The sequence below is a fragment of the Mesocricetus auratus genome, unplaced genomic scaffold (assembly GCF_017639785.1).
Source record: "Mesocricetus auratus isolate SY011 unplaced genomic scaffold, BCM_Maur_2.0 Super-Scaffold_6723, whole genome shotgun sequence".
Taxonomy (NCBI): Eukaryota; Metazoa; Chordata; class Mammalia; order Rodentia; family Cricetidae; genus Mesocricetus; species Mesocricetus auratus.
The window spans coordinates 13,009,910-13,034,446 of record NW_024429183.1 but is presented as its reverse complement, the minus strand read 5'-3'; the positions used below and the strand labels follow the sequence as shown (position 1 = coordinate 13,034,446).

Below are 24,537 nucleotides of genomic sequence, written 5' to 3'. Positions count from 1 at the left end.
CAGCCCTTTCTTGGGCTGTCAGCACCAGGAGCTGGATCAATTCAGGAGTAGCTTCCTAGGTGCCAGAAGTGGGAATTATTGCCAAGAAAGAGCTTTCTGAGGATAACCTTTGAAAATTAGAATTTATTCCAAGAAGGCCAGTGTTGAGAACCCATTGCCACTAGATTCCTTTGGCACTATCTGGAATGTTGCTGGAAAAGGCTTAGGTCATCAAAAACTTCCTGTTTATTGGTTCACTGCCGCAGACCTGGAAATAGACCTCCACCACCCATCCCCCATTGGGCTGAGGATCAAAGCTGAACAAGGGAATGGAATGTCTAAAAGTGTATCATCAGGGTTGGTCTGATTGTCATCCCTTCCAAGGCCCTAGTCCACATGGGACGCTATTTAAGATTTTCCTTAGTCCAGATGGAGTAGAGGCCAAGTCTTAGCCACTGCCAGCCATGAAGTACAGTCCAATTTACAAACACTGCCTCTTCCGCCCAAGTCTTGCTTCCTTATCAGCAGCCTTGAAGAGGTAGGTGATGAATCGCAAGCTGAACTCCACTGAAGGGAAATGCAGCTGTAGCTCTAAGCGTTGCCTGCTTCAGAGGGCCCAGCCCCACAAAGACAGGTTTCGCTTCCTAGCAGCTGCAAGCTCAGACCCTGAGTGTCCACTTCCACCAGGTGCACACTGTAGTTGCCGAGGCCCTGGACAAGACAGAAGGAATTTAGAGAGAGCTTTAGACAACTCCCAGGCCTTTTGGAAGCTGGACTGGTACAGGGCCAGGAGGACCATGAGTTGATAGGCCACAGCCGGGTGTTTCACGCCAACCAACTTCCACCCTGAGAGCAACACATACCTCAACTTTGGCCAGCACAGCTTCCAGAGCCTCTTTCTGCCGTGGTTCCTTTGTCAACAGATAGAGAAAGCCCCCACCACCTGCCCCTGCCAGGCTTTGGCCATACACGTGAGGGGCCAGGATATCCATCATTCGCCGCACAGCCAGTGGCTCACAGCCAGGGGCCATAAGCTTCTTCTGCTCCCAATATGAGGTCAGGTACTGGCCCAGCAGAGGCAAGTTTCCTGGGGTTGGGAGAGAGGGATGGTTTGCCTGATACAGAGGGAAGGAGGTCAAAAGACAGGTACTTCTTGGTCAGTATTAGGTCAACTGCACAGGGTTGAGGACTGATATGCACAAAGCAATTAGCACAGTGCCCAGTCCAGGCAGTGTTCTATAGCCTTACCCTTGGGCTCCCACTTCCCTGCAGCCCAGGCAAGGCTGAGCCTCTCTGTCCTGTTTTCTGGTAAATGGGGTTGGAGGGCCTTTCCCATGAGAGAAATTTCATGCTGATAGGGCTCCCACAAGGAGAAAACAGGGGAGCTCCAAGGGCCTAATATGTGGAGTTGTGTCAGGCCTGAGACAAGGCTCACCTCTGGATGCATGAATACCTCACCTTGGCGAAAAGCGTCAGCACATTTCTCAGTCTGCCGCACCAGTCTGCGGGCATTCTGCACCACAGCAGGCAGCCGAGCATACCAGTTCCTCAGCACATCCTGCAGGCGGGACATGAACGGTGCAGTGAGGATTGGGTCCAGCCAAGCCCAGCCAAGAAAGTGCCTTCCTTACTTAGGGGCTGAGCTCACCTGCAGCAGATTCCGAGCCAGCCGGGTCTTGCCAGTGTACACCAGAAGGAGGTGGTCATTGATCTTCTGGACAAAGCCCTCAGGCACAGTGATTTCCTCTACCTCCACCTTTAGGGGCAGCTGAGCCCGGGAGCGTCCCACCTTGATGCCAGGCATTAGGCCACTCACTTGGTCCTGCCAGCCACCTCCTATGAACCCAAAGTCCTGTCACTGTTGGAGCCTCTGTGGCCCAACCTCACCCAGCCTAGTTTCATGGCCCTGACCCTCTATCTGGGACCAGAATGGGAAGACAGCTTGTTCCCACTCTAGCTGAGACTAGTGAGTCATGACAGAAGCCCAATCCCAGAAAGGGAAAGGGGCTGCAGTCAAGACCCCAGTTTTATTGCAAATCTGACATGTAATTAGAATAGGCATAAGGCACATCAGAAAGATAGAGCGTCCATGTAATCTGCCAGCGCCCCAGCAATCTAAGAGTGTTGGAAGATAAGTTCATGAGGGCAAAAAGATGGCTCAGCAGTTCAAAGTGCCTACTGCTCTGTCTGAGGAGCAGAATTTGGTTTCCAGCACCCATATTTCATAACTACCTGTAGCAATAACTCAAGGGAATTAAATACCTTATGGTTCCTGTAGGCACCCACAAGTACACATACCCACACAAAGATACACAAAATAAAATGTCTTTTTTTTTTTAATTATAGGGCTAGAGATACAGTTCCACAGTTAAAAGCACTGGCTGTTTTTCCAGAAGACCCAGGTTGAATTTCCAGTGCACACATGGTGGCTAGCATTAAGTCCCAGGGGTAATTCAACAACCTCTTCTGGCCTCTACAGATCTCTCTGCATGTAATGCACAGACATGTACACAGACAAACCACCTATGCACATAAAATAAATAAGAAACCTAGAAAAAGTTTATTTTTTTAAAAAAAGAAAGAAGCTTGTTGGGCAGTGGTGGTGTATGCCTTCAATCCCAGCACTTGGGAGGCAGAGGCAGGTAGATCTCTGAAGCCAGCCTGGGCCACACAGAGAAACCCTGTCTCAACGCAAATAAACAAAAAGCTCAAGGCCCTTAGCATTCATGAGCTCTAGTACTTCAAATAATACATAAATAGGTAGATATATAATCTGACAAAACAAACTGCTTTGGGGTTTTGGTCCTTGATTTTTTTTTGTTTTGTTTTGTTTTGTTTTGTTTTTTTTGGTTTTTTGAGACAGGATTTCTCTGTGGCTTGGAACTAGCTCTTGTAGACCAGGCTGGTCTCAAACTCACAGAGCTCTGCCTGCCTCTACCTCCCAAGTGTTGGAATTAAAGGCATGTGCCACCACTGCCCAGCTTAGTCCTTGATATTTGAGGAAGCATATGCATGTGTGTATATAAATATATGAGTGGGTTATATACCCATGTGATCAGAGGTCAACACTCCACTTTTAATTTAAAAAAAAAAGATTTTATGGTGTGTGTGTGTGTGTGTGTGTAGGTACATATACATGAATGCAGTGCCCCAAGAGGTTAGAAGAGGGTGTCAGGTCCCTTGGAGCTGGATTTACAGGTGCTTCATGAGCTAGGAACTCTACCACCTGGAGCTCACCAATTGGCTGGCCAATGAGCCCTGGGGATTCCCTGGTGCCCACCTCCCAGGACAGGTCATAAGCACATGCTTTCACATCAAGATTTTCACACTGGTACTGGGGATCTAAGGTCAGGTCCTCATGTTTGTATAACGAGCACTTACCCACTGAGCTATCTCTCCAAACTCCAATCCCTCAGTATTTAAGAATCTAAAGTACAGAATGCAGATGGCAAAAAGCATCTAAAATTTTACAGCCACCATATAAGAGAGCTGGAAATGTCAAGAATATACTATACTCGCCGGGCGTTGGTGGCGCACGCCTTTAATCCCAGCACTTGGGAGGCAGAAGCAGGTGGATCTCTGTGAGTTCGAGGCCAGCCTGGTCTACAAAGCGAGTTCCAGGACAGCCTCCAAAACAATACAGTGAAACCTTGTCTCGAAAAACCAAAAAAAAAAAAAAAAAAAAAAGAATATACTATACTCTTCTTCAGAGCACTCAGTGCAGCTGCAAATGACACATTCACTCCAGTGGCTACTAATGAATGTCTAGGTCCCTTACATCCCATGGCTTTCTCAAAAGGACATGTTTTTTGCTCATTTTATCCCCAGGGCCCAATAGAGTAGATTATGAATAAATGTCAGTTGACCAAATGAACTTGAATGGCACACCTCAAAAGGAACTGAAAGCTCCCAGATCTCTTTTGCTAATGACTGCTATTGTGGGATGTGAGTACAAAAGTGGGGCTATAGCCGGGCGGTGGTGGCTCACGCCTTTAATCCCAGCACTCAGGAAGCAGAGGCAGGTGGATCTTAATAAATTCAGGTCCAGCCTGGTCTACACAGAGAGTTCCAGGACAGCCTCCAAAGCTACAGAAAGTCCCTGTCTCAAAAAACAAGAAGAAGAAGAAGGTAGAGCTACAGTGGAGTTGGGGAAGACCCCCATACATCTTTGAAGCAGTTTCCTTCAGGTTATGCCACAGATGAGACCCCTGGGCAAACCAGACAAATGTGTGGCTGCTTTATATGATACTCAGCTTCCAAATGCCATGATGGCCAGGAGAAGTCTGTTACCAAGGACATCTCAGAGCACAGTCTTAGCTGGGCCCTCACTCTTCTACCATATACGGAGCAAATGTTCATTGCCTGCCAGGCGGTGGTGGCGCACGCCTTTAATCCCAGCACCCGGGAGGCAGAGGTCTCGTAAAAACCAAAAAAAAAAAAAAAAAAAAAAAAAATGTTCATTGCCCAAGAGAGTGTCAAGTTGCCAGGAAGAAGACTGAAGGTCCATCTTGCAAACCCGGATCTGCCCCACAGATTCTGAAGGAGAGCCTGCAGTGGGGTGGTCATGAAGACCATCATCGGGCACCACAGCTACCCAATAACGAAAGAAAGGCACAATTGGGCCTGGAGAATTGGATCAGCACTTTTTTTTTGCTTTGTTTTGTTTTGTTTTCCAAGGCAGGGTTTCTCTGTATTGTTTTGGAGGCTGTCGGACCAGCCCGGCCTCGAACTCACAGAGATCCGCCTGCCTCTGCCTCCCGAGTGCTGGGACCACCGCCCAGTTGGCTCAGCACTTTAAGAGCATTTACTTTCAGAGTACCCAGGTTCAGTCCTCATGCAGCCAAATGCTCAGATGCAAAAAGGAAAGGAGCAATAGTTTTTGGCCTTCAAGAAGGCATTCATGGCACGTTAGCTACTTTGAGATAAAACATTTCAAGTAGAAGTCAAAGTGACAAGGAAATCATAACCAGTTTAAAGAGTAACAGGGAGGGAGAGGGAGGTGGGATTGACATGTGAAACAAACTTGTTTCTAACTTTTTTTTTTTTTCGAGACAGGGTTTCTCTGTGGCTTTTGGAGGCTGTCCTGGAACTAGCTCTTGTAGATCAGGCTGGCCTCGAACTCACAGACATCCGCCTGCCTCTGCCTCCCAAGTGCTGGGATTAAAGGCGTGCGCCACCAACGCCCGGCTTTGTTTCTAACTTAAATAAAAAAAAAGAGAAAAAATCAATAAAGCAGAAAGAAAAAGAAAAGAGTAGCAGTTACCAGTTACGTGGCTATTGGTAAATTAGGGAACCCGCTGTACAGGGTCTATGGAAAACGTCGGGGTTCTCCATCCCCCTAGACCACTTTGTACCTGTGGTGAGCACCTGTTCCAGGTGCAACACTGCGTGGATCAAGGCCTCCGTGCCTACTGCCCGGCCTGCAGCCCGCTGTAAGGCAGCCAGGGCAGCCCCTGCTAGGATGCTGCTGGTGCCTGCAAACAGAGGAGGGTACCATTAGTCATGAGCCACTTCTGCCCAGTCCACCCCACTCTTTCTGCTGCACAGAGGCCAAGGACCAGGATCATAAGCAAGACTGAGGAGCTGAAACAAAAAGATAGACAGCAGGGGCCCAGGGTTTACTTACCAAGCCCGGAGCCATGGGGCAGCTCTGACCAAGTGTGCAACTCAAAGCCACCATTAAAGGAGTGTAACAACTGTTCGCGCAGAGGGATCTCAGAGTGGATGTGCACAATACCCGCACAGATAAAGGCTGCCTTCAGCAAGGCTCCTGATGGATGAACACAAAAGAAGGAATTGCACTCCTAGGCCATCACTTAGCCTACCCGCATTGCAATCTCTCAGTCCAAGATGGAGCTCCTCTGGTTAGGACAATGCAGGCTCCATCCTCAAACCATAGAAGAGCATCAAGGCTCTCTACCACTGGCAAATGTGTCACTTTATCCTGTGCTAGTTTGTACCTAACAAGGGTCACCACCAGCCCTTTTCTAGTCTTCCAGGGCTCCTCAAACATACTGGTTAGCCCTAAGGTCAGATCCTCAATAGTCTGCAGTCCTCTGCGGATGAATCTCAGAGTTCTTCCCTCATCCCAGCTCTGGCTGTCATCCCTACTTAATGCCCTAGTTACCTTGGGTAGTATTTATCCCTGGCGTACATATAGACTTTGGGTGCCCATGCCACAATATGGAATGCTCTCTCAGCCTGGACTCTTGGGGGAGAGCCTAGGCCCTGCCCTGGATGAAATGACAGACTCTGGAGATCCCCCATGGAGGGCCTCACCCTCCCTGGGGATCAGAATGGAGATTGGAGGGGAGTCTGGGGGGAGGGGGAGGAGGGGAGGGAGAGGGAGCTGGGATTGACATGTGAAACAAGCTTGTTTCTAACTTAAATTAAAAAAAAGGAAGGGGAAAAAAAAAAACCAATGCCCTAGTTGTCCTGACCTGGGGCGTGTGGCTGGCAGTAATCTTGTAGGTCATCCAGGCTCCGGCACACTGTCTTCATGGTCATCTCATCTTGTCGAGGCCCCACGGCCAGCCACAGCTCAGGCTCCAGGATGCGGCGTGCCTTGGCCCCGATGGGCCGGCAGCCATCCACCCGCACAGCCAGGCCCAACACTGCTCCACCAAGTTCATAGGCAATGGGTGGTGTGTCACTCCAGCCACCTATAGCAGTTCAAAAGGTGGTCACAGAGCCTGCTAGCCTGGCTCTGAGGAAGTTAGTTACGCATACCGCACCCAAGAGACTCACCAGAGAAATCCACACGAGCTGGGCACTCGGTCACCACCCATTGCCCAGGTGCTGGCAGCTCCACCGGCTGGGTGGAGACAAAGTGCTGGGATGTCATCACAGCCTGGCGGATCAGGATCTGCTCAGCACCCTCATAATGGCGGGCAGCTCGAACCAGCAAGGCAGGCCTGACAGGAGGGAAGACAGCCAGTCGCATGGAGCCCCAAGCTAGGGGTTGCCTGCCTGTCTTGGTCAATATGAACACCCTCTTTCTGAGTTCCCACCATCAGGAGATCCTTCCCTGGATGGCTTCTCAATGGGTTCCGACTGATCAACACCCACCTGCTCAGCCACTTCTCTCTTTCCTGGGCAAGCGCCTCCACACCCCTCACCAGGTCTCCACACTCCAAGTATGAGAAAGGCTGAATCCACTCAGGGTTGGCAGCCGGCCCGCTGCGTAAGCCTCCTCGGCCCTCTGCCATGCAACCCAGGACATCTGCCACACAAGCCAGAGCCCGGGCTGCCACACCCGGGTCTTCTGCTCCAGCTGCAACTGAGGGACCAGGAATTAGAAGGCTGCTGGCCCCTAATACTCCGCCCCCAGTCTCAACAGTCCCCCAACACCCCAGATTCCTCATTCCACCAGCTTTTGTCAAGTCGTGCACATACCCGTGAATGCATCCTACTCTACCTAGCAAAGATTTTACTCTGCTAGCTCCAGCCCAAATGCATCCTCCACTGTGTCTGAGACATCAGAGTGGTTAAGAGTTAAGGCTGGGGTCGTCGAGGAGGCCTGGGGTGAATGCACTTGCTGCCAAACCTGACGAGCAGAATTCAACCCCTGGCACCCATATGGTGAAAGGAGAGAACACGTTGTCCTCTAATAGTACGTGCACACATATGTGCACACACATAAAAATAAATTATTAAAAAACGTTTGGTTTCAAGACAGGGTTTCTTATGTGTAGCCCTGGCTATCCTAGAACTCACTTTGTTCACCAGGCTGGCCTGAAACTCATAGATAGATCCACCTGCCTCTGCCTCCAACTGCTGGGATTAAAGGTGTGTAACACCACCACCTGGCTTAAATACATAATTTTAAGAGTTCAGGGGTCAAACCACGTGGGTTCAAGCCTTAGTCTCAACCAGCTGTATGGCTATGGGTAATTAACTTAAACAAGGAAAAGGTTCCAATCTTCTCAGGGCCACTAATAAGGCACTTTCTATAAGGCTGAGAATCTTAGCCACCCGGCCATATGGTCCCTCTACAGCGGGGGAAGAGCTGCCACATGCCAGGTCCCTGCTGGAGCTCTGCACCCCCATCCTGGCACTCAGTACAGAACACACAGGCCTGTAGATACCATAAGGACCCAGAGGCTTAGCAGCCGGGCCTCAATCTCCCACTAAAAGCCTTACTAACAGGGATGAAGCCTTCTAAGAACTAAACTTGGGTGCTTCTTCTATTTTAGAATTGCATGGCCCCCTGGCACTTTCAACTGGTGGCTCAGAGGGCAGGCAGGGCAGGAGACCATAGTTTGACTCTGGCACACTCACCCTTGTCCAATGTGGCCAGCAGGGGTCCAGAACAGCCTTCACCAACAGCAGCCCGGATCAGCGGGAGCAGGCAGAGGTCGTGCCGGGCCTCTAGTACATGCCTTGCCTTCTGCAAGGCCTGGCAGAAGAACAGATCGCGACGGGAGGCCAGTGTGGCAGCCCGGTCCAGGCAAGGCTGCAGCTGCTCCCATGACAGGCGCCAAGAGGCTCGCCAGGCCCGCAGGGCCTCACCTCTGTCCTCCTGGGGGTACAGCATCCACAGCACATCCTGGGGCCCCAGGGCCCTCGTGGGATGGAGCACAGGGAAAAGGCGGGCACTGAGAAGGCATCGATCTGAGGGGGGCGTGTCTGGGTCCCACAGGTCCCAGTCTCTGGGTGCAGAGAGGTGCATTAGTGGGAAGGAATCTAAGGTTCCTGCCTCCTTCCCAATCCCTGGCCCTGTCTGTCAACTCATGAGGAAGGGACATACTCCCCCGTGGGAGGCAGCAGTGTATTGCAAGGGGAGGGAGGCCATGCTTCCCTGTTATCTTGCCTAAGATACTAAATAAAAATCCCAGAGTGAAAACACAGTACAACAGGGGATTAGAGCTGCACAGGGGGAGTACTAGAGAGACTCCAGCTGTTCCAGACAGGCCTGGCAGGGCGGTGAGAGGGCTGGACAGGGCTGCTCAGGGACCTGGCCGCCCAGGCCCACAGAGGCCTGCTGGAGTATCCAGCTTACTCACCGAATGCCTGTCTTCTTGAAGAACTCCTTCCAGGACATGTTGAGATACATGCCTGCCCCCTGTCTCTGGGGGAAGAGGAAGAGGCAGTCAGGCATTCAGGAGCCTTTGAAAGGGAAGAGGGGACACCAGGCCAGAGGCTGGGGAACAGATGCTCCAAAAGGGACTGGAAAAGAGACACACACACAGGAACAGGTTCTTTTAGACCACTTTAACACTTCCGCCCCAATACCTAGGATTTAGCGCAGAATCCTGAGTTGTACTCCTGATGGGGGCTATTACTGGCCATGGGACCCAAGGCAAGCTACCTCCTTTAAACCTCAATCACCAGCCTCTAAAAAGGGGATAAAATTCTCTAAGGTCTATTGAGACATCTGGCGACACCCCCACCCTCAGTGCTCCAGAGACCCCTGTGACAGGATAGAGCCAGACCCTGTGGGCTCCCCAAAGTCTGAAGATGGAGGCAAAGGAACATGCAATGGATGCCTACTTCCCAGCTGTCCAGGCGGCCAACAAGGGTAAATGCTCGGCTCAGGGAGCCGTGCATCCGCACATGGTGTCCCTGAAGGATGAGGTCATGGAGCTCCAGGCCATGCAGTGCCTCGGAGTGGGCAGTATCCAGGCCACTCACAAAGCAGCCAGCGCCAATATGAACAGGGCCCTGAGAGGAAGCGGGCAGGCGTCTTGAGGTGGGAAGCAGGTACATGGGACATCCAAACAAATGCTGAGCAATGGCACCCACCCCATATGCTTCCCCTGCCCGTGTGTCAGGCCTCACCCTCAGATGGCAGTGCTGCAGGACACTCCGAGGCCCCAGGTGTACAGGACCCTCCAGCAGGCAGCTGACCACAGAGCATGAAGCCTCTAGCAGCTGTGGCTCCTGTGAAGCCAGGGAAGAAAACTCAGGAAAGTTGAAGGCCAGGGGCCAGGGGCTACCTTAATTCTCCCTTGGAAACACATCTCTGGGCGGGAAGTGTAAAGACCCACTGCACTCCGGGAACTTCAACCAGCCAGATCCCCTGCTAGACCTGGTCTGGCCTAAGCCAAAGAACATCTGTTTCCCATGTCATCTTTCCAGCTACTCCTATCCCAAGAGCAACCTCTGAACTCCATCTGTCCTGTCCCCCAGCATCATGGCTCTGACCCAGACCCACAGAGACCCACCCCACAGAAAGGTCTTCCCTAGCTTCTGACGTAGCTCCCTAGCTCTGTGGCCTTAGATAAGTTCCTTAGTGTCTCCAAGCCTCCAGGGCCGGTGGGATATCTAAGTGTGGTGGTGCACGCCTTTAATCCCAGCACTCAAGAGGCAGAGGCAGGAGGATCTCTGTGAGTTCGAGGCCAGCCTGGTCTATGTAGCACATTCCAGGGCTGTTACACAGAGAAACCCTGTATCAGAGAGGGAAAAAAAAAAGTTCAAGGTCATCCTTGGAAACATACCAAGTTTGAGGTCAGCCTGGACTACAATAGACCATATCTCCAAAAACATAAAAATAAAAAAGATAGTTACTAATTAATTAAAGTAGAGACAGCACCTTAATTCATAGGTAAACTGTTTCAAGCACGGGGTCTTTTTCTGAAGCGCACATCTCACTTGACCTCAAGAACCCAGCAGGCACCTGCTAAGGGGCAGGTCATTCTCACCTCCACCTGGGAGTGGACGATCTGGGCCACAGCAACCCCAGGCATTGTGAGGCTATGCAGGAACTCACTGGCATCAGCAGTCATATAGCTGTAGCCACCATCAGGGACATACACTGTAAAGACATAAGTATGGACCCCAGGGGCTTGAGAGATGGCTCCGTGGTTAAGAACACATACTGTTCTTACAGAGGACTGGAGTTCAATTCCCAGCAGCCATATCAAGAGGCTCACAACCACCTGTAACTCCAGCTCCAGGGGGTCCAATGCCCTCTTTTGCCCTCTGAGGGTACCAGCACCCACATGTACATACCAACAGGCAGACACACAAACACACATATAACTTTTAAACTAAAAAAATAAATCCTCTTTTTAAAAGCACTGGCTCCAACCCTGTGCCTGCTGCAGCTCCAATGCAAGCTCAGGTGGCTGCCAGCAGACATCCTCACCAGACACTAGAGAAGCAGGCATGGGGTGAGTCCCTGGGTGAGTGACAAAGCTGAGGTTCATGTATACAACCTGTGCCAGGCCCATAGACAGCAGGTGGAGAAAGCAGCCAAAGCAAGAGACAAGAGGAAGACAGGAAATGGAGAGCTCTGGATGGACAGAGAATATCTGTCCAGTCCATTAGCTGGCCTGCCTGGTCTACAGTGCAGGAGGCAGCTTTCTCTCCACCCCACAGGACTAGAAATACTCACCCAGTGGGAATGGTGGCACATGCACTTGGGAGGCAGAGGCAGGTTGGCCTTTGTGAGTTAGAAGCCAGCCTGGTGTACAGAGGGAGCTCCAGGACAGCTGGAGCTACACAGAGAAACCCTGTCTCAAAAAACAAAACCAAACACATACACAAAGAAAACAATACCCACCCATAGTGAGGGGCTGATCTCGGAGCTCCCTCCACAGCTGGGCTCGGGCTCCCTTGAGGTAACCTGCTACGTCTGTGTCGCCTTGCCCCATCTCTGGGGGCCGCCCAGCCAGGAAGCTCTCCCTGTTCACATTCCGAGCCATGCAGAGCAGGATGTCGAAAAACAGAGACAGCTGGGTGAGGGTAAGAAGCACAGCTATTGGCAGGGCAGCAGCTGGGCCCCACAATCCCAAGGCTGGGCTGGGAGAGCCCCATCTGCAGAGATGCTGACCCACAAAGGGAAAAGGGCTGCCACACAGCATCTCACCCCCAGCCAGGTGACCCCAGTTGCCTTGCTTCAGTCACCTGCACAGGCTGGGCGCCAGAGTCCAAGCCCATATAGGTGCAGGCATCCAGAGGTGGGCTCACGTGGGTAGCCAGGAGGTGCTCAGCAGTCTCCACAGAGAAGAAGACAACCCCGGAGACCTGGAGGGACACACAAGGCTCAGGCATGAGTTGAGGCGGCACATGCCATGAGCCACAGGCATGGACTTTTTGGACCACCCAGCTCCCAGATTCCAGTTTGGGCAGCTTCTGCCAAAGCACCTGACGGAAGCCCCTCAACCTTCAGGCTCCTGCCAAAGCCACTCCACACGGTTCCCAGCACTCCCACCTACATCCATCCTGGGCTGCTTCTGCATCTCTTCCTACCTAACTCACTCAAATCTGGTTGCCTTCTGGCATAGGACAACACTCTGAACTTCCAAGTCTACCTGCTCCATGAACTCCGGCTCCACTGCTAACCCTGAACGTCCCTTTAGGTTCTGGTTCTAGCTCGGCTGGGAACACATAAAAAGAGTGGGGCTTTTCCCCAGAAAGAAAAGGAAACTGTCCCCCCATTCCAAAGGTCCCCAAAATCCCTCATATCAAGTCCAGCAACCATACCAGTGGTACCAGCCCGTCAGGCCCGACACACCGCTGTAGTTCTGCCTTAGTGCCCTGGTAGTAAATGTCCAACACAAAGCCCTGTGGGGAGGGGAGGAACAGAATTAGGGACAGGAGCAATAGAGGACCAGAAAGGGGGCACAGCTGAGATTGTCACATGGTCTCCATGCGACAAGACGCTAGTCTGGCAGGTACCAATGTATTTGCGGGGCCACAAGCGCCACAGACTTCTGCCTGTAGAAGGCTGAGGGCGGCTTTAATGGCTGCTCCTCTCTTGGCACTTGAACACGGCCTGGCATGCAGGGGCGAGTGAGCACCAGAGCAGTACCATACAGGAAAACTCGGGCTCGAGACCACATGGAGTACCAAGGACAACAGGTTCTAGGTCTGGAAACACAAACCTGCCCCAGGGCAGCTCAGCTGTACCCAGGAGTAATACCTGCGAGTCAGTGAGGTAGACGCCATGGTTGAGAGCGTAGGTCAGGCTCCCAGGGAAGGCAATCACTCTGGTTCCCCGGAAGCCATCCCAATTGATCCCTAGGGGAAGGCACAATCAGGGAGGCAATGTAAGGAGCCCAGCCATGAGGAAGCAAGGGCATCTGGGCAGCTCCAAAAGGGAACTATAGTTTCCAAGGCCAAGTGGACATTCCTCTGGAAAAATGGCAACCCCTCCTCCGATAAAGTTCTTCCACAAAGAACTGTGGGCCAGAAGGGTGGGGCAGTTCTGGCCATTCCTATTTGGGTGTTTTGGTTTTGGGTTTTTTTTTCTGGTGGGAGTGTGAGTGAGAACTCATTATAGCTTGAACTTGCTGCAATATTCCTGCTTCCTCCTCCTGAGTAGCTAGAATTGTAGGCATGAGGCACCACAACCAGCTACCGAGTCTACAGATGGGCAGACTGAGGCTCAACAGAGCAATGCTAGCCTCTTGGCCTGGCCTATGCTTCCTTTATAAATAGGCTGCCAAAACAGGGTGGGCTAGCGAGGTAGAGCCAGTCGTAGGTGTGGAGAGGGAGAGTGGTCCTTGGCTGTCCCAGGCTCACCGGGGTTTGGAGGAACAGACAGAAGCATGTCGGTGCTGCAGACCCACACACCTGGTGGGGAGCCAGGACCCAGCTGCAGGGGGCCAGGGGGAGAGAGAGAAGAAAGAAAGCTTAGCTAGTGACGGGCCAGTCCTTCCTCTACACTCTCTTCCCGTGGCGGCTTGTTAATCTCTGCCAGCCAGTTAATCCCAGAGGAGTCTGCTGCTGGAGTATCAGGGCCTCTCAAGAGCCATGATGTCAGCGTTAAGTCCCTTCCTTCTCAACCCCAAGCTGTACTTCTTGTTTGTTTTTAGGGGACAGGGTCTCACTATGTAGGCCTGGCTGGACTGGAACTTAAGAGATGCACCTGACTCTGCTCCTGAGTACTGGGATCAAAGGCATGCATCACCACACCTGGCCCCAAAACTAACTGCTTGAAGTTCCAACTGTGCTCACTGCAGACCATTCTTTCTGGGGTTCCTTTCCCATCTGAGCCACACAGACCCTTACTGATAGCTCAGAATGTGCAAACTGGCTCTCTCTGGGATGGGCCACCCTTGTCAACTACCTGGCCTTACCCGGTAGGTCATGATGTCCAACAGGCAGTCCAGGTTGCATACCAAGGCCTCCACAGGGGCCTGCGGATTCTCCACAGGGAGACAAGTGAAGGCCCTGCCACAGTCATCGAAGGGGAAGTCTCGGCCCTATGGGGCAAGCAGAACCTCATAAGAGGAAATCCTTGATGTGGAGAAGCCAGACACCTCAGCCGGAACACTATAGCAGAGTGGCAGACATTAAGTAGAAAAGGTTTTTAAAAAGTGTTATAGTGATGGTTCTTCTTTGGATTTTTACAATTAACAAGATTAATGTGCAAAATTAGAAAATGTATACATGCAAAAGGAAAAAACATCCTGAAGAACACTAAGTACTGCCCTCATTTTGAGGTATATCCTACCAGATTTTCATTAATACAATGGAGGTCAAAGAACAAAAGGAGTTGGGTCCCCACTTCTACTACTTGGGTCTCGGGTGACAGAAGGTGTCCTTACCCCTTTCATTCATACTTTCTCTAAATTTTGTTTTTTTAACAGACGTAAGCTGGTCAGGCATGGTGGCACATGCCGTCAATTCCAGCACTCGAGGAGCAGAGGCAGGTGGGTCTCTGAGATTAGCCTGGTGTACACAGTGAGCTCCAGGTCATCCAGAGCTACATAGAAAGGCCCTGCCTCAAAAACAAAGAGCATAAGCTCAGTAGACCAGAGAAGTGACTCAGTTGGTGGTATGCTTGCCTAGCTCACATGAAGTCCTAGGTGTAAACCCTGGCATCATAGAAACCGTGCAGGGTGGCACAGCCTGCAATCCCACACTTGGGAGGTGGAGAATCAGAAGTTAGGTCTGTTCTCAGCTTCATACCAAGTCTGAAGCAAGGCAAGGGTACCTGAGGCTCTGCCTCTTTTTGTTTTCAGTGTGTATGTGTGCATGCCTGCTTGTCTATATTAGCATCATGTGCCTGCAGAAGTCAAAAGAGGGCATCAAATGCTGGGATTATGAGAACACAAAGCCATGCCCAGATTTTATGTGGGTGTTGGGGATTTGAACTCAGGTCTTCATAGTTACACAGCAAATGTTCTTACCCTCTGAGCCTTCTCTCCATCTCCAAATGAACCTTTTAATTCATCTAAAATACAGACCTAACTAGCTCCCAGTTTCCAGACGTTTCAGCTCATTCAGATCCCTCTGGATTTACACAATGAACAGCTCCAACCTTCTGCACAGCCCATACCGTGTTTCCACTTACCATGTGCAAGATGAGGATCCAAGCTGCGTGCAGGACATCAGACGTGACAACCTGTCAAGAGCAGGACAGCCCTGTTGACAGAGGCCTTGGGCAGATGGCACCTAAGGATGATACCTCCTGTCCAGGGAGGGGCTCCAACACAGGTATCAAAAGGAAAAAAAGGCAAGATCAAGACCAATGAGCAGCCGGGCGTTGGTGGCGCACACCTTTAATCCCAGCACTCGGGAGGCAGAGGCAGGCGGATCTCTGTGAGTTCGAGGCCAGCCTGGTCTACTGAGCGAGTTCCAGGACAGCCTCCAAAACAATACAGAGAAACCCTGTCTCGAAAAACCAAAAAAAAAAAAGACCAATGAGCATGTGGGGCACGGTGGCTCACGTCTTAATCCTGGCACTTGAGGAACAAAGGCAGGAAAATCTCTGTGAGTTCAAGGCCAGCCTGGTCTACACAGTGAGTTCCAGGACAGCCAGGGCTACACAGAGAGACACTGTCTCAATAGATACATAAATTTAAAACACACACACAAAAAAAAAACCAGTTAGGAATAGCCTGGCAGGTAGCCATCCACTTGGGGCACTTCCTTGACTTATCTGAAGGAGACAACAGGCAGCAATTTGAGGCCAGATGAGTGCCTTGGGAGGTGTCCGCTCCAATAGCAACTACAGTACTCTCATCCCCCTTGCCAGTTCCACCTCCACGGCTGGAGAATGGCTAAGACTAGGACCACCGTCCTCCACACCTTTGTGCTATGCAAGCAAGGTGACTGCGTACAACAGCCAGGGGACAGAGCCTGTGGGAAGCACACGCATCCTTCTCAAAGGGAGGCCACACACTCAGTTCCACTGAACAGGTGCCTTAAGGGAACAAGAGTATAAAGTGGCAAGATCTATGAATGCTTTTGTTTTGTTTTGGAGACAAAGTCTCACTATGTAGCCCTGGCTGGTAGAAACTCACTGTGGACTATCCTGGCCTTCAACTCACAGAAGAGTCACTGCCTCTGCCTCCCAAGTGCTGAGATAACAGGCATGTGCCATCACACCCAGCAAGATCTCTGAACGTTTACAAGAGAAGCAAGCTGGAAAGCATCCTACTTGAATACCGAGATCCTGGCTCCAAACTTCTTGAGACAAGGTTTTATTTTACTATGTGACCCAGGTTGGCCTTAAGCTTGTGGCAATCCTCCTGCCTTGGCCTTCTGAGTGTTACCATGCCTGGTTTCTGGCTCCTTTCTAAAAATACTCCATAGACTCACCCTGCCTTTTGCCCTTACCTGGATGGCATTGCAGAGATGAGTTTGTCCAACTTACACACTCCAAATCAACAGCCAAATGCTGAACCAACTAGGAGTTGAAGCTCAAGGAAACTATGTCCTAACAGGGACGTGGACCAGAGGGGCGGCAGCTCAGAAACACTCACGGTGAAGCCCGCACGAGCACTCAGGTGTTCAGCAGCCACCAGCAGCGCATTGAGGGTGGCTCCTCCACTGCCTACTCGAGTCTGGGGGTCCTCCACAGCCAGTAACAGTGTCCCAGCAGGGATCTGCTCCCGCTTCTGCCGTACCTCCAGTTCTGTGATCAAAATACATGCTGGCACACACAGTCACCACCCACCTGGCCCAAAGCTACTGTATGTAGCTTTCCATACAGTAGACAACTAGATCCTTTCCAAACTCTTGGGAGGTAAGTACTGTTACACTCATTTTACAGATACCAAAAACTAAAGGCTGGGGCTGGAGAGATGGTTCAACAGTTAGGAGCACTTGCTGCTCATCCAGAGGACCCAAGTTCAATTCCCAGTACCCATATGGCAGCTAACAACTGTTTGTAACTCTAAGATCTGACACCCTCACACACACATGTAGGCAAAACCACCAATGTCTATAAAATAAATAAATGTTTAAAAATGATCCCTTAAAAAAAAAAGAAAGAAAACTAAAGGCCAGCTGGGCGTCTATGGTGCATGCCTTTAATCCCAGCACTCGGGAGGCAGAGGCAGATGGATCTCTGTGAGTTCAAGGCCAGTCTGGTCTACAAATTGAGTTCCAGGACAACCTCCAAAGCTACACAGAGAAACCCTGTCTGGAAAAACCAAAAAAAAAAGAAAAAAAAAGAAAAAGAAAACTAAAGGCCAATGAAGTGATATGTGTATCAAGTCACAAGACTAGGGAGAAGTCTGTCTTAACCCAAGTCTACAAGGCTCCCAGTGCAGCAGAAGTCTGGTAAGTAAGAGGGTTGGAGAGTCCCAGTTTAAGGTAAAGGTTGAAGGGCATGTCACCTACCTCTCTGAAAGACCTGGACACTGTCCTTGTACTGGCATGTCAGGACGATGACTGTCCAATCAACCCCTCTTGGGTGATCCATTCCCGCTAAAATGGAGGGGTGAGGAGACTCCTGAAACAACAATGGGTGATATATATGAATATTTTTAAAGGTCAGACATTAAAATTAACTCTTTCCAGTATACAGTTTTATGAATTTCAACACAATAATAGATTCTTTTTAATTTTTAATTTTATTATTTTATGTGTATGAGTGTTTTGCCTGCACGTTCATATTGTATGACATGAGTGTCTGGTGCCTTCAGAGGTCAGAAGAGGGTATCAATTCCCCTGGGACTGGAGTTGCTGATGGTTGTGAGCCAACATGTATGTGCTGGGAATCAAACTTAGGTCCTCTGCAAGAGTAGCAAGTGGTGGCGCACCCCTTTAATCTCAGCACTCGGGAGGCAGAGGCAGGCGGATCTCTTGAGTTCGAGGTCAACCTGGTCTTCAGAGCGAGTTCCAGGACAGCCAGGGCTACACAGAGACACCCTTAAGGGGGGAGTAGCAAGTGTTCTTAACCAATGAGCCATCTGTCCAACGACCCCTTATCCATAACTTTGTTCATTGGACTTGTAAAATGTCCCCCTCCCCAAAACAATTTGTGGCTGAGTGAATGACAGATCTTTCCAGGGTGACAAAGGGAGTAAGAGAGTTTTAACTTCACCCTGTTTAGGAGAGAATGAAGGCTCTGAAATAGTCTTTGGGTCAAAGGTCCTAGTCCTGGTTGGTTTTTCTGTTGATAGAACGCAGAGTCTGCTGGGAAGAACCGCAATTGAAGAACTGCCTCATTCAGATTGCCTGAGGGCATGTCTTTGAGAAACTGCTTTGATTGATGACTGATGTGGAAGGCCCTATCCCGAGGCAGGTGGACTGGGTCATAGAAGGAACCAGATGAGCAAGCAGCATTCCTCCCTGGCTCCAGCTCCAAATATCTGCCTGGAGTTCCTGCCCTGAACTCCCTATGTGACAGACTGCCACCTAGAGGTGTAAGACAAATACACCTTCCCTTTCCTCCCCAGGTTGCTTTCAGTAGTTTATCACAGTAATAGAAAAGCAAACGTAGATAACCCTGAATACTAAGGGGGTAAAAAAAATCAGGGAAAACCTCAGGAAACCAAGCAAGGCTGAGGGGCATTCCCGGCCAGATCAGCCAAAAGAGTATTTAATACCCCAAGTAACACTTAGGCAGTGTTCTGAGACAGCATGCCAAAGGCATTATAGCAACAGCTCATCAGAGTCACACACCAGCCCTACAATTGCTTATCACACTGCAGATAAAGAACCTGGGTCTAAAGAGTAAGGAGGCCTAAGGTCAGGTAGAGTTAGAACACGCAGCCGGGTGTGTCAGTGTTTGTCCTCTCAGGATTAGTTCCGTGTCACACGTGGCATTTGCACAGTGATCTCAGAATACAGAGAGTTAATTACTGCAACGCTTTGCCCATTTTTTTAAAGATTTATTTAATATGTATACAGCATTCAGCCTTGGATGCCAGGAGAGGGCACCAAATCTCATTACAGATGGCTGTGAGCCACCATGTGGTTTCTGGGAATTGAACTCAGGACCTCTGGAAGTGCAGTCAGTGCTCTTAACCTCTGAGCCATCTCTCCAGCCCCACTTTGCTCACTTTTAACAGAACTTCATTTGCCCAACCCAAGTTGGAGTTTTTTGGATTGGGCTTTTTTTTTTTTTTTTTTGAGTTAAAACAGGGTCTTGTGAATCCTGCACTGGGCTCTGATTCACTATGTAGCCAAGGGTAGCCTCAAACTTCTGATCCTACTGCCTCCATCTCCTGTGTACTGTAAAGGTTTGTGCAACTTACCTAGGAAAGTTTTTTGTTTGCTTGTTTGGATTTTTAGTTTTGTTTTCTAGTGCTACGAAACCTCAAAAAATTATAGGATAGAGCATATATCCAAAGACAATAAAATAATAGGCCCCTCATACACACACACACACACACACACACACACACACACTTTAAGTACATATTTTTGAGATAGGCTCTCACTTTGTAAGCCTAGCCGGCCTCAAACTTCCCATCCTCCTCCCTCCACTTCCTAATACTGGGTTTATTGTGCTCGGCTTACGGCAAGGACTATGAACATTTCAACATTTAAAAAACTTAAAAGTTAAAGCTCCCCTCCCTCGCTCTCTCTCTCACCCCCCCTCCCTCCCTCCCTTTCCTTCTCTCTCTCTGAACATTTAAGCATTTAAAAAACTTTAAAAGTGCCGGGCAGTGGTGTGCTCACCTTTAATTCCAGCACTTGGGAGGCAGAGGCAGGCAGATCTCTGTGAGTTCAAGGCCAGCCTGGTCTACAGAGTAAGTTCCAGGACAGTCTCCAAAAAGAGAAACCCTATCTTAAAAAAAAAAAAAAACTCTGTGTGTGTGTGTGTGTGTGTGTGTGTGTGTGTGTGTGTTTGAGACAGGGTTTCTCTGTGGCTTTGGAGGCTGTCCTGGAACTCGCTCTTGTAGACCAGGATGGTCTCAAACTCACAGAGATCCGCCTGCCTCTGCCTCCCGAGCACTGGAATTAAAGGCATGCGCCACCACCGCCTGGCAAAAAATAACTTTTTAAAAGTGTGTGTGTGTGTGTGTGTGTGTGTGTGTGCTTCCTGAAGAACAAGTATGTGTGTGCCTGCAGCTTCCTGAAGAACAAGAGTGTGTGTGTGTGTGTGTGTGTGTGTGTGTGTGTGTGTGTGTGTGTGTCTGCAGCTTTCTGAAGAACAAACAAGAGATAGAAAGAAGTTGGCTGGGAGTAAAATCAGAATGTAAACAGCACGTTCATGAAATGAGTACCTAGTGGGGTAAACTGAGTTAGGAGAAAGACTCAAATAAAAATTAGAGCAGTGCTGGCACATCGGAGCTCCACCGGCTCAAGGGAATGCCCCTCTGTGAGCTAGGTGTCCACAAGTCGCAGGGCTCCCTCTGAAAATCCTAGATCAAGAGAAAGCTGCACTGCAGAGGTCCCCTGCAGCTAGCTATCGTGGTGGCGACAGTAGAGATACCGGAGACCCACGGGAAGGTGCCCCAAACAGGAGCAGAACTGAAGCCCCCCGCAGACCCACATACCTGCGTCGGCCTAGAGCTCGCAGAGCCGGCTCTTTAACACGGCTGCGCGCTTAGCGCAGTGCACCCTGGGAAATGGAGTTCTTTTGGAGTCGCCGGCGCTAGCTCTCAGCCCCATAGTTTTTGAAGGGAGAGAGTTCTTAAACTTAGAGAGAATGCACCACCAGCTTCCAGAACTACAACCCTCAGAGAGGACAAGGAGTCTTAAAGACACAGACCCATTTTTGGAACTCCGAATACCACTAAAGGTGTGATTTTGACTTTTAAAAACACTTTTTAAAATTATTTTTATTATTACCATCATTAACATCATTTTATATACATGAGTGTTTTGCCTTCACCACATGCATGCCAGAAGAGGATGTCAGATAAAGGCATTGAATCCCCAGAAACTGAAGTTAAAGACCATTGAGGAGCAGCCATCTCTCCAGCCTTTCTTTTTTTTTTCCTAGATAGGGTCTCCCAGGCTAGCCCTAGCTGAAACTCCTGCTTCAGTCTACAGAGTGCTAGGACTATGTGCATTTACCACCATACTCTTCACTCTTTTTCTTTTCTTTTAAAATTTTTACTTCTTTTCCCTGGCAGAAGCCCACAGCCACTATTATTCTGGAGAGCTGTGCAGAAGTAGGGGGTTCACCATTGTTGTTGTTGAGGGAACCTATGCAGCTAGAGGTGGATTGGCAGTTGGTAGTGTTTTCCTCAGATGGATCCTTCTGGAATAAACTTCCAACTCTGCAGTAGAAAGAGGACCAGCAAAGTTTTGCAAAAATTGTGGATGGCAGCACTGTTTGTCATTGCAGAAAACTGGAAAATAACCCCAGTGTCCCTGTCTAGTGTTCTATGTCCTATGCAGATTTTAACTAAATACAGCTGATATATATGCACAATGACAAACTCTCTTGAAGACATTTTGTTAGGCAGGATGGGGGGGCACAGGCCTGTAATTCAAGGTCATCCTCAGCTACATAACCCAGGTAGAGGTGGGAAAAGAACCAACTCAAGAAGTTGTCCTTTGACCATGCCCTACCAACTTTCAGTCTTGCTTTGGTCCAGTATTTCCTCACTGTGTTCCCTTTACTCCCCCTTTGGAATGGTGATGTATATCCTGTGTCATTGTATGTTGGAAGTATGAGATCTGCTCTTTGATTTAGACTTTACAAAGGGATTACAGTTAAAAGATTTCCTGAGTCTCAGAAAGGACTTTGGACTTTAAACACTGTTGAGACTATAAAAGACTATGGGGACTTTGGAAGTTGGATTGAATGCATTTTGCACTATGATATGGCTACAAGTCTGTGGGGGCCAGGGAGTGGAATGTGGTGACTTGAATGAAAATAGCCCCTACAGGTTCATATATTAGAATGCTTAGTCACCAGGGAGTGGAACTGTTTGGGAGGAGTAGAAGGATTAGGAAGTGTGACCTTGTTGGAGGAAGTGTGTCACTGGGGATGAGCTTTGAGGTTTCACTAGCCAATGCCAGGCCAAGTGCCCCTCTCTCTGCCTGGAGATCAGGATGTAAAGCTCTCAGCTTCCGGCCATGCCTGCCTGTGTGTCACGATGCTCCCTACCATGATGATAATGAACTAAGCCTCTGAAACTGTAAGCCAGCCTGCAATTAAATGCTTTCCTTTATAAGAGTTGCCTTAGTAATGATGTCTCTTCACAACAACAGAACACACACACACACACACACACACACACTTTTTGTTGTTGTTGGTTTTGGTTTTGGTTTCTCAAGACAGGGTTTTTCTGTGTAGGCCTGGCTGTCCTGGAACTCCTTCTGTAGACTAGGCTGGCCTTGAACTCAGAGATCCACCTGCCTCTGCCTCCCAAGTACTGGGATTAAAGATGTGCACCACCACTGCCCAGCTGTTAGAAATATTTTTAAATACTGCTTTATGGGAGGTGGATGCAGAACCAGGAATTGAAGAGCAACCATGCTACATCCTGAATTTGAGAACCACCTCGGAAAGGGGGAAAACAATATGTTATGATTTTGATGGGGTAGCTCAGTGATAGAGCACTCGGTTAGCATGCAAGAGGCCCTGGGGTCCTAAACATCCCTAAAATACGTAAAGGAACAAGACTTGCAGCAAATCTATCTTGGGACAGAACATGCTATAGGGTATAGGTGAGGATAGGCAAGATGAGCTGTATCTGTATTTGAGTTTTTCTTACAAGAATGCACTTTGCAAATTTGGTGTCCTTTACAAAGGAGCCTGTTGCTGGAGTTTCTTGTCCATCCTGGTCCCACAGCTGCTTTAGCCCCAAATAAACATACAGGAGATATATTAATTATAAAACTGTAGGCAGATATCTAAGGCTTCTTATTGGCTAGCTCTGCTTTATTATTAACCCATTTCTATAAATCTATGTATTTCCACGTGGTCTTGACTTACCGGGGAATGACCGAACCTATTGCTCCTCAAGATGCCTCTCTGCCTATCTTTCTCAGAATTCTCCTCATCTCCTACTCCCACCTATCTTCCTGCCTCTATTGGCCAATAGAAGAAACATATGCACAGAAGGGCATCCCCCATCAGGAGCCTGAGAGGTCATGAGGTCAGTCTCATTTGAGATGGGGGACTGTTCTGTAATTTTGTATATTCTTAGTCAGTCACATAGCTGTGTCTGCCTGTTTCCATCTGTAAAATGAGTTAACGGTAGTTCCCAAGGCCTCTGGTGGTTGGGTGGGTTTCATTCCATAATAAACAATAGGGAAACAAACAAACAAAACCCAGCCATTATTATTATTGTTGTCCCACTCTTGTGGCTCTATTAAAGCGGGATTTTTGGTTTGTTCACTACTGCATCTTCAGGCTCTAGGACAGTGCCTCAGATACTGTTAAGTAGTTAGAAACACTTGAATGAAAGAATGAAAAGCATTTCCTGCCCTGCTCCCATTCGAGTCATCCCTTCTCTTCACTGGACCCCAGTCTCCCTCATCCTTCTCCAGCGCCTGTTTCTTCTATGAACACAGGAAACCTCTCTCAAGTGATGAGGTACCTGCCTCTTCTTGCTGCTGTTTCAGCAATGCAGATCCCAGCAGAAATGCCTGCTGCTGCAGTTTTGGCAGTAGCTCCTTAAAACAGAATGTGTCCCCAAAGAGCTTGGAAGCAAAGGGCTTCACTCAGACCCCAGAGCATGCACAGTTTGAGGACAGGGATGCCAGACTTGCTCTAGCACTTTCCAGACAGACAAGCGGAGCTACTCAAGGAAGGTTTCCTTAGGTGGAAGTCCAGCCCTGGCCAGATGTGGTGGCTCATACCTGGCCTATAATCTTAACATTCAGGAGGCAGAAGCAGAGGCAGGAGGATCACCCAAAGTTCAAGGCCAGTATGGTCTATATAAGTAAATCAGTAGATCCTGCTTAAAAACAAATGATTTTTGTGTGGGGAGGGCAGAGATCTGGGTGGTGGTGGCACACACCTTTAATCCCAGCACTTGGGAGCATAGGCAGGTGAATCTCTGTGAGTACAAGGCTAGCCTAGTCTACAGAGCAAGTTCCAGGACAGCAAGAACTGTTGCACAGAGAAACCCTGTCTTGAAAAACCAAAAAATGGAAGGAAGGAGAGAAAAAAGACATAATTTATACTGAAGAGATGCCTCACAGGTCCTGAGTTCAATTCCCAGCAACCATCTGTAATGAGATCTGGTGCCCTCTTCTGGCATGCAGGTATATATGTGCAGGCAGAACACTGTATATGTAATAAAGAAAAAAAGAAAGGAAGAATTCCTTGCTTTGGCACGGTTGTGGTTTAGGGCTGTAATCACAACACTTGAGAGACTGAGGAGGGAGGGTTGAGAATTCCAGTCCAGCCAGGGCTATATTCCAAGATCTTCCTTAAAAGGGGAAGAAGGAAGGACTGAAGAAAAGGCTAGTAGTTAAGAGCACCTCCTGTTCTTCTAAGGACCAAGTTCAGTTCCC

At 49.3% G+C, this 24,537-nt stretch overlaps 1 protein-coding gene across 3 annotated transcripts; it reads right to left on the bottom strand.

The window, feature by feature from the left end:
- Positions 1 to 103: 103 nt before the first annotated feature.
- Fcsk (fucose kinase) lies at positions 104 to 20,726 on the bottom strand. 3 transcript variants are annotated; one of them, XM_040736881.1, is made up of 24 exons: positions 20,613 to 20,726; positions 17,503 to 17,614; positions 16,641 to 16,792; positions 15,227 to 15,277; positions 14,007 to 14,132; positions 13,450 to 13,522; positions 12,848 to 12,945; positions 12,409 to 12,489; positions 11,830 to 11,949; positions 11,486 to 11,657; positions 10,623 to 10,735; positions 9,760 to 9,861; positions 9,472 to 9,642; positions 8,985 to 9,049; positions 8,260 to 8,630; positions 7,048 to 7,258; positions 6,727 to 6,893; positions 6,420 to 6,641; positions 5,606 to 5,749; positions 5,334 to 5,453; positions 1,628 to 1,815; positions 1,438 to 1,537; positions 843 to 1,066; positions 104 to 690 (listed from the first exon to the last, which is right to left on the bottom strand). In XM_040736881.1, the coding sequence occupies exons 2-24, from the start codon at positions 17,582 to 17,584 to the stop codon at positions 571 to 573; spliced, it is 3,273 nt and encodes a 1,090-aa protein (XP_040592815.1). In that variant the 5' UTR covers positions 17,585 to 17,614; positions 20,613 to 20,726; the 3' UTR covers positions 104 to 570. The 3 variants fall into 3 exon arrangements, with proteins under 3 accessions (XP_040592815.1, XP_040592823.1, XP_040592828.1); XM_040736889.1 differs by lacking the exon at positions 9,472 to 9,642; XM_040736894.1 differs by lacking the exons at positions 16,641 to 16,792; positions 20,613 to 20,726.
- Positions 20,727 to 24,537: the final 3,811 nt, after the last annotated feature.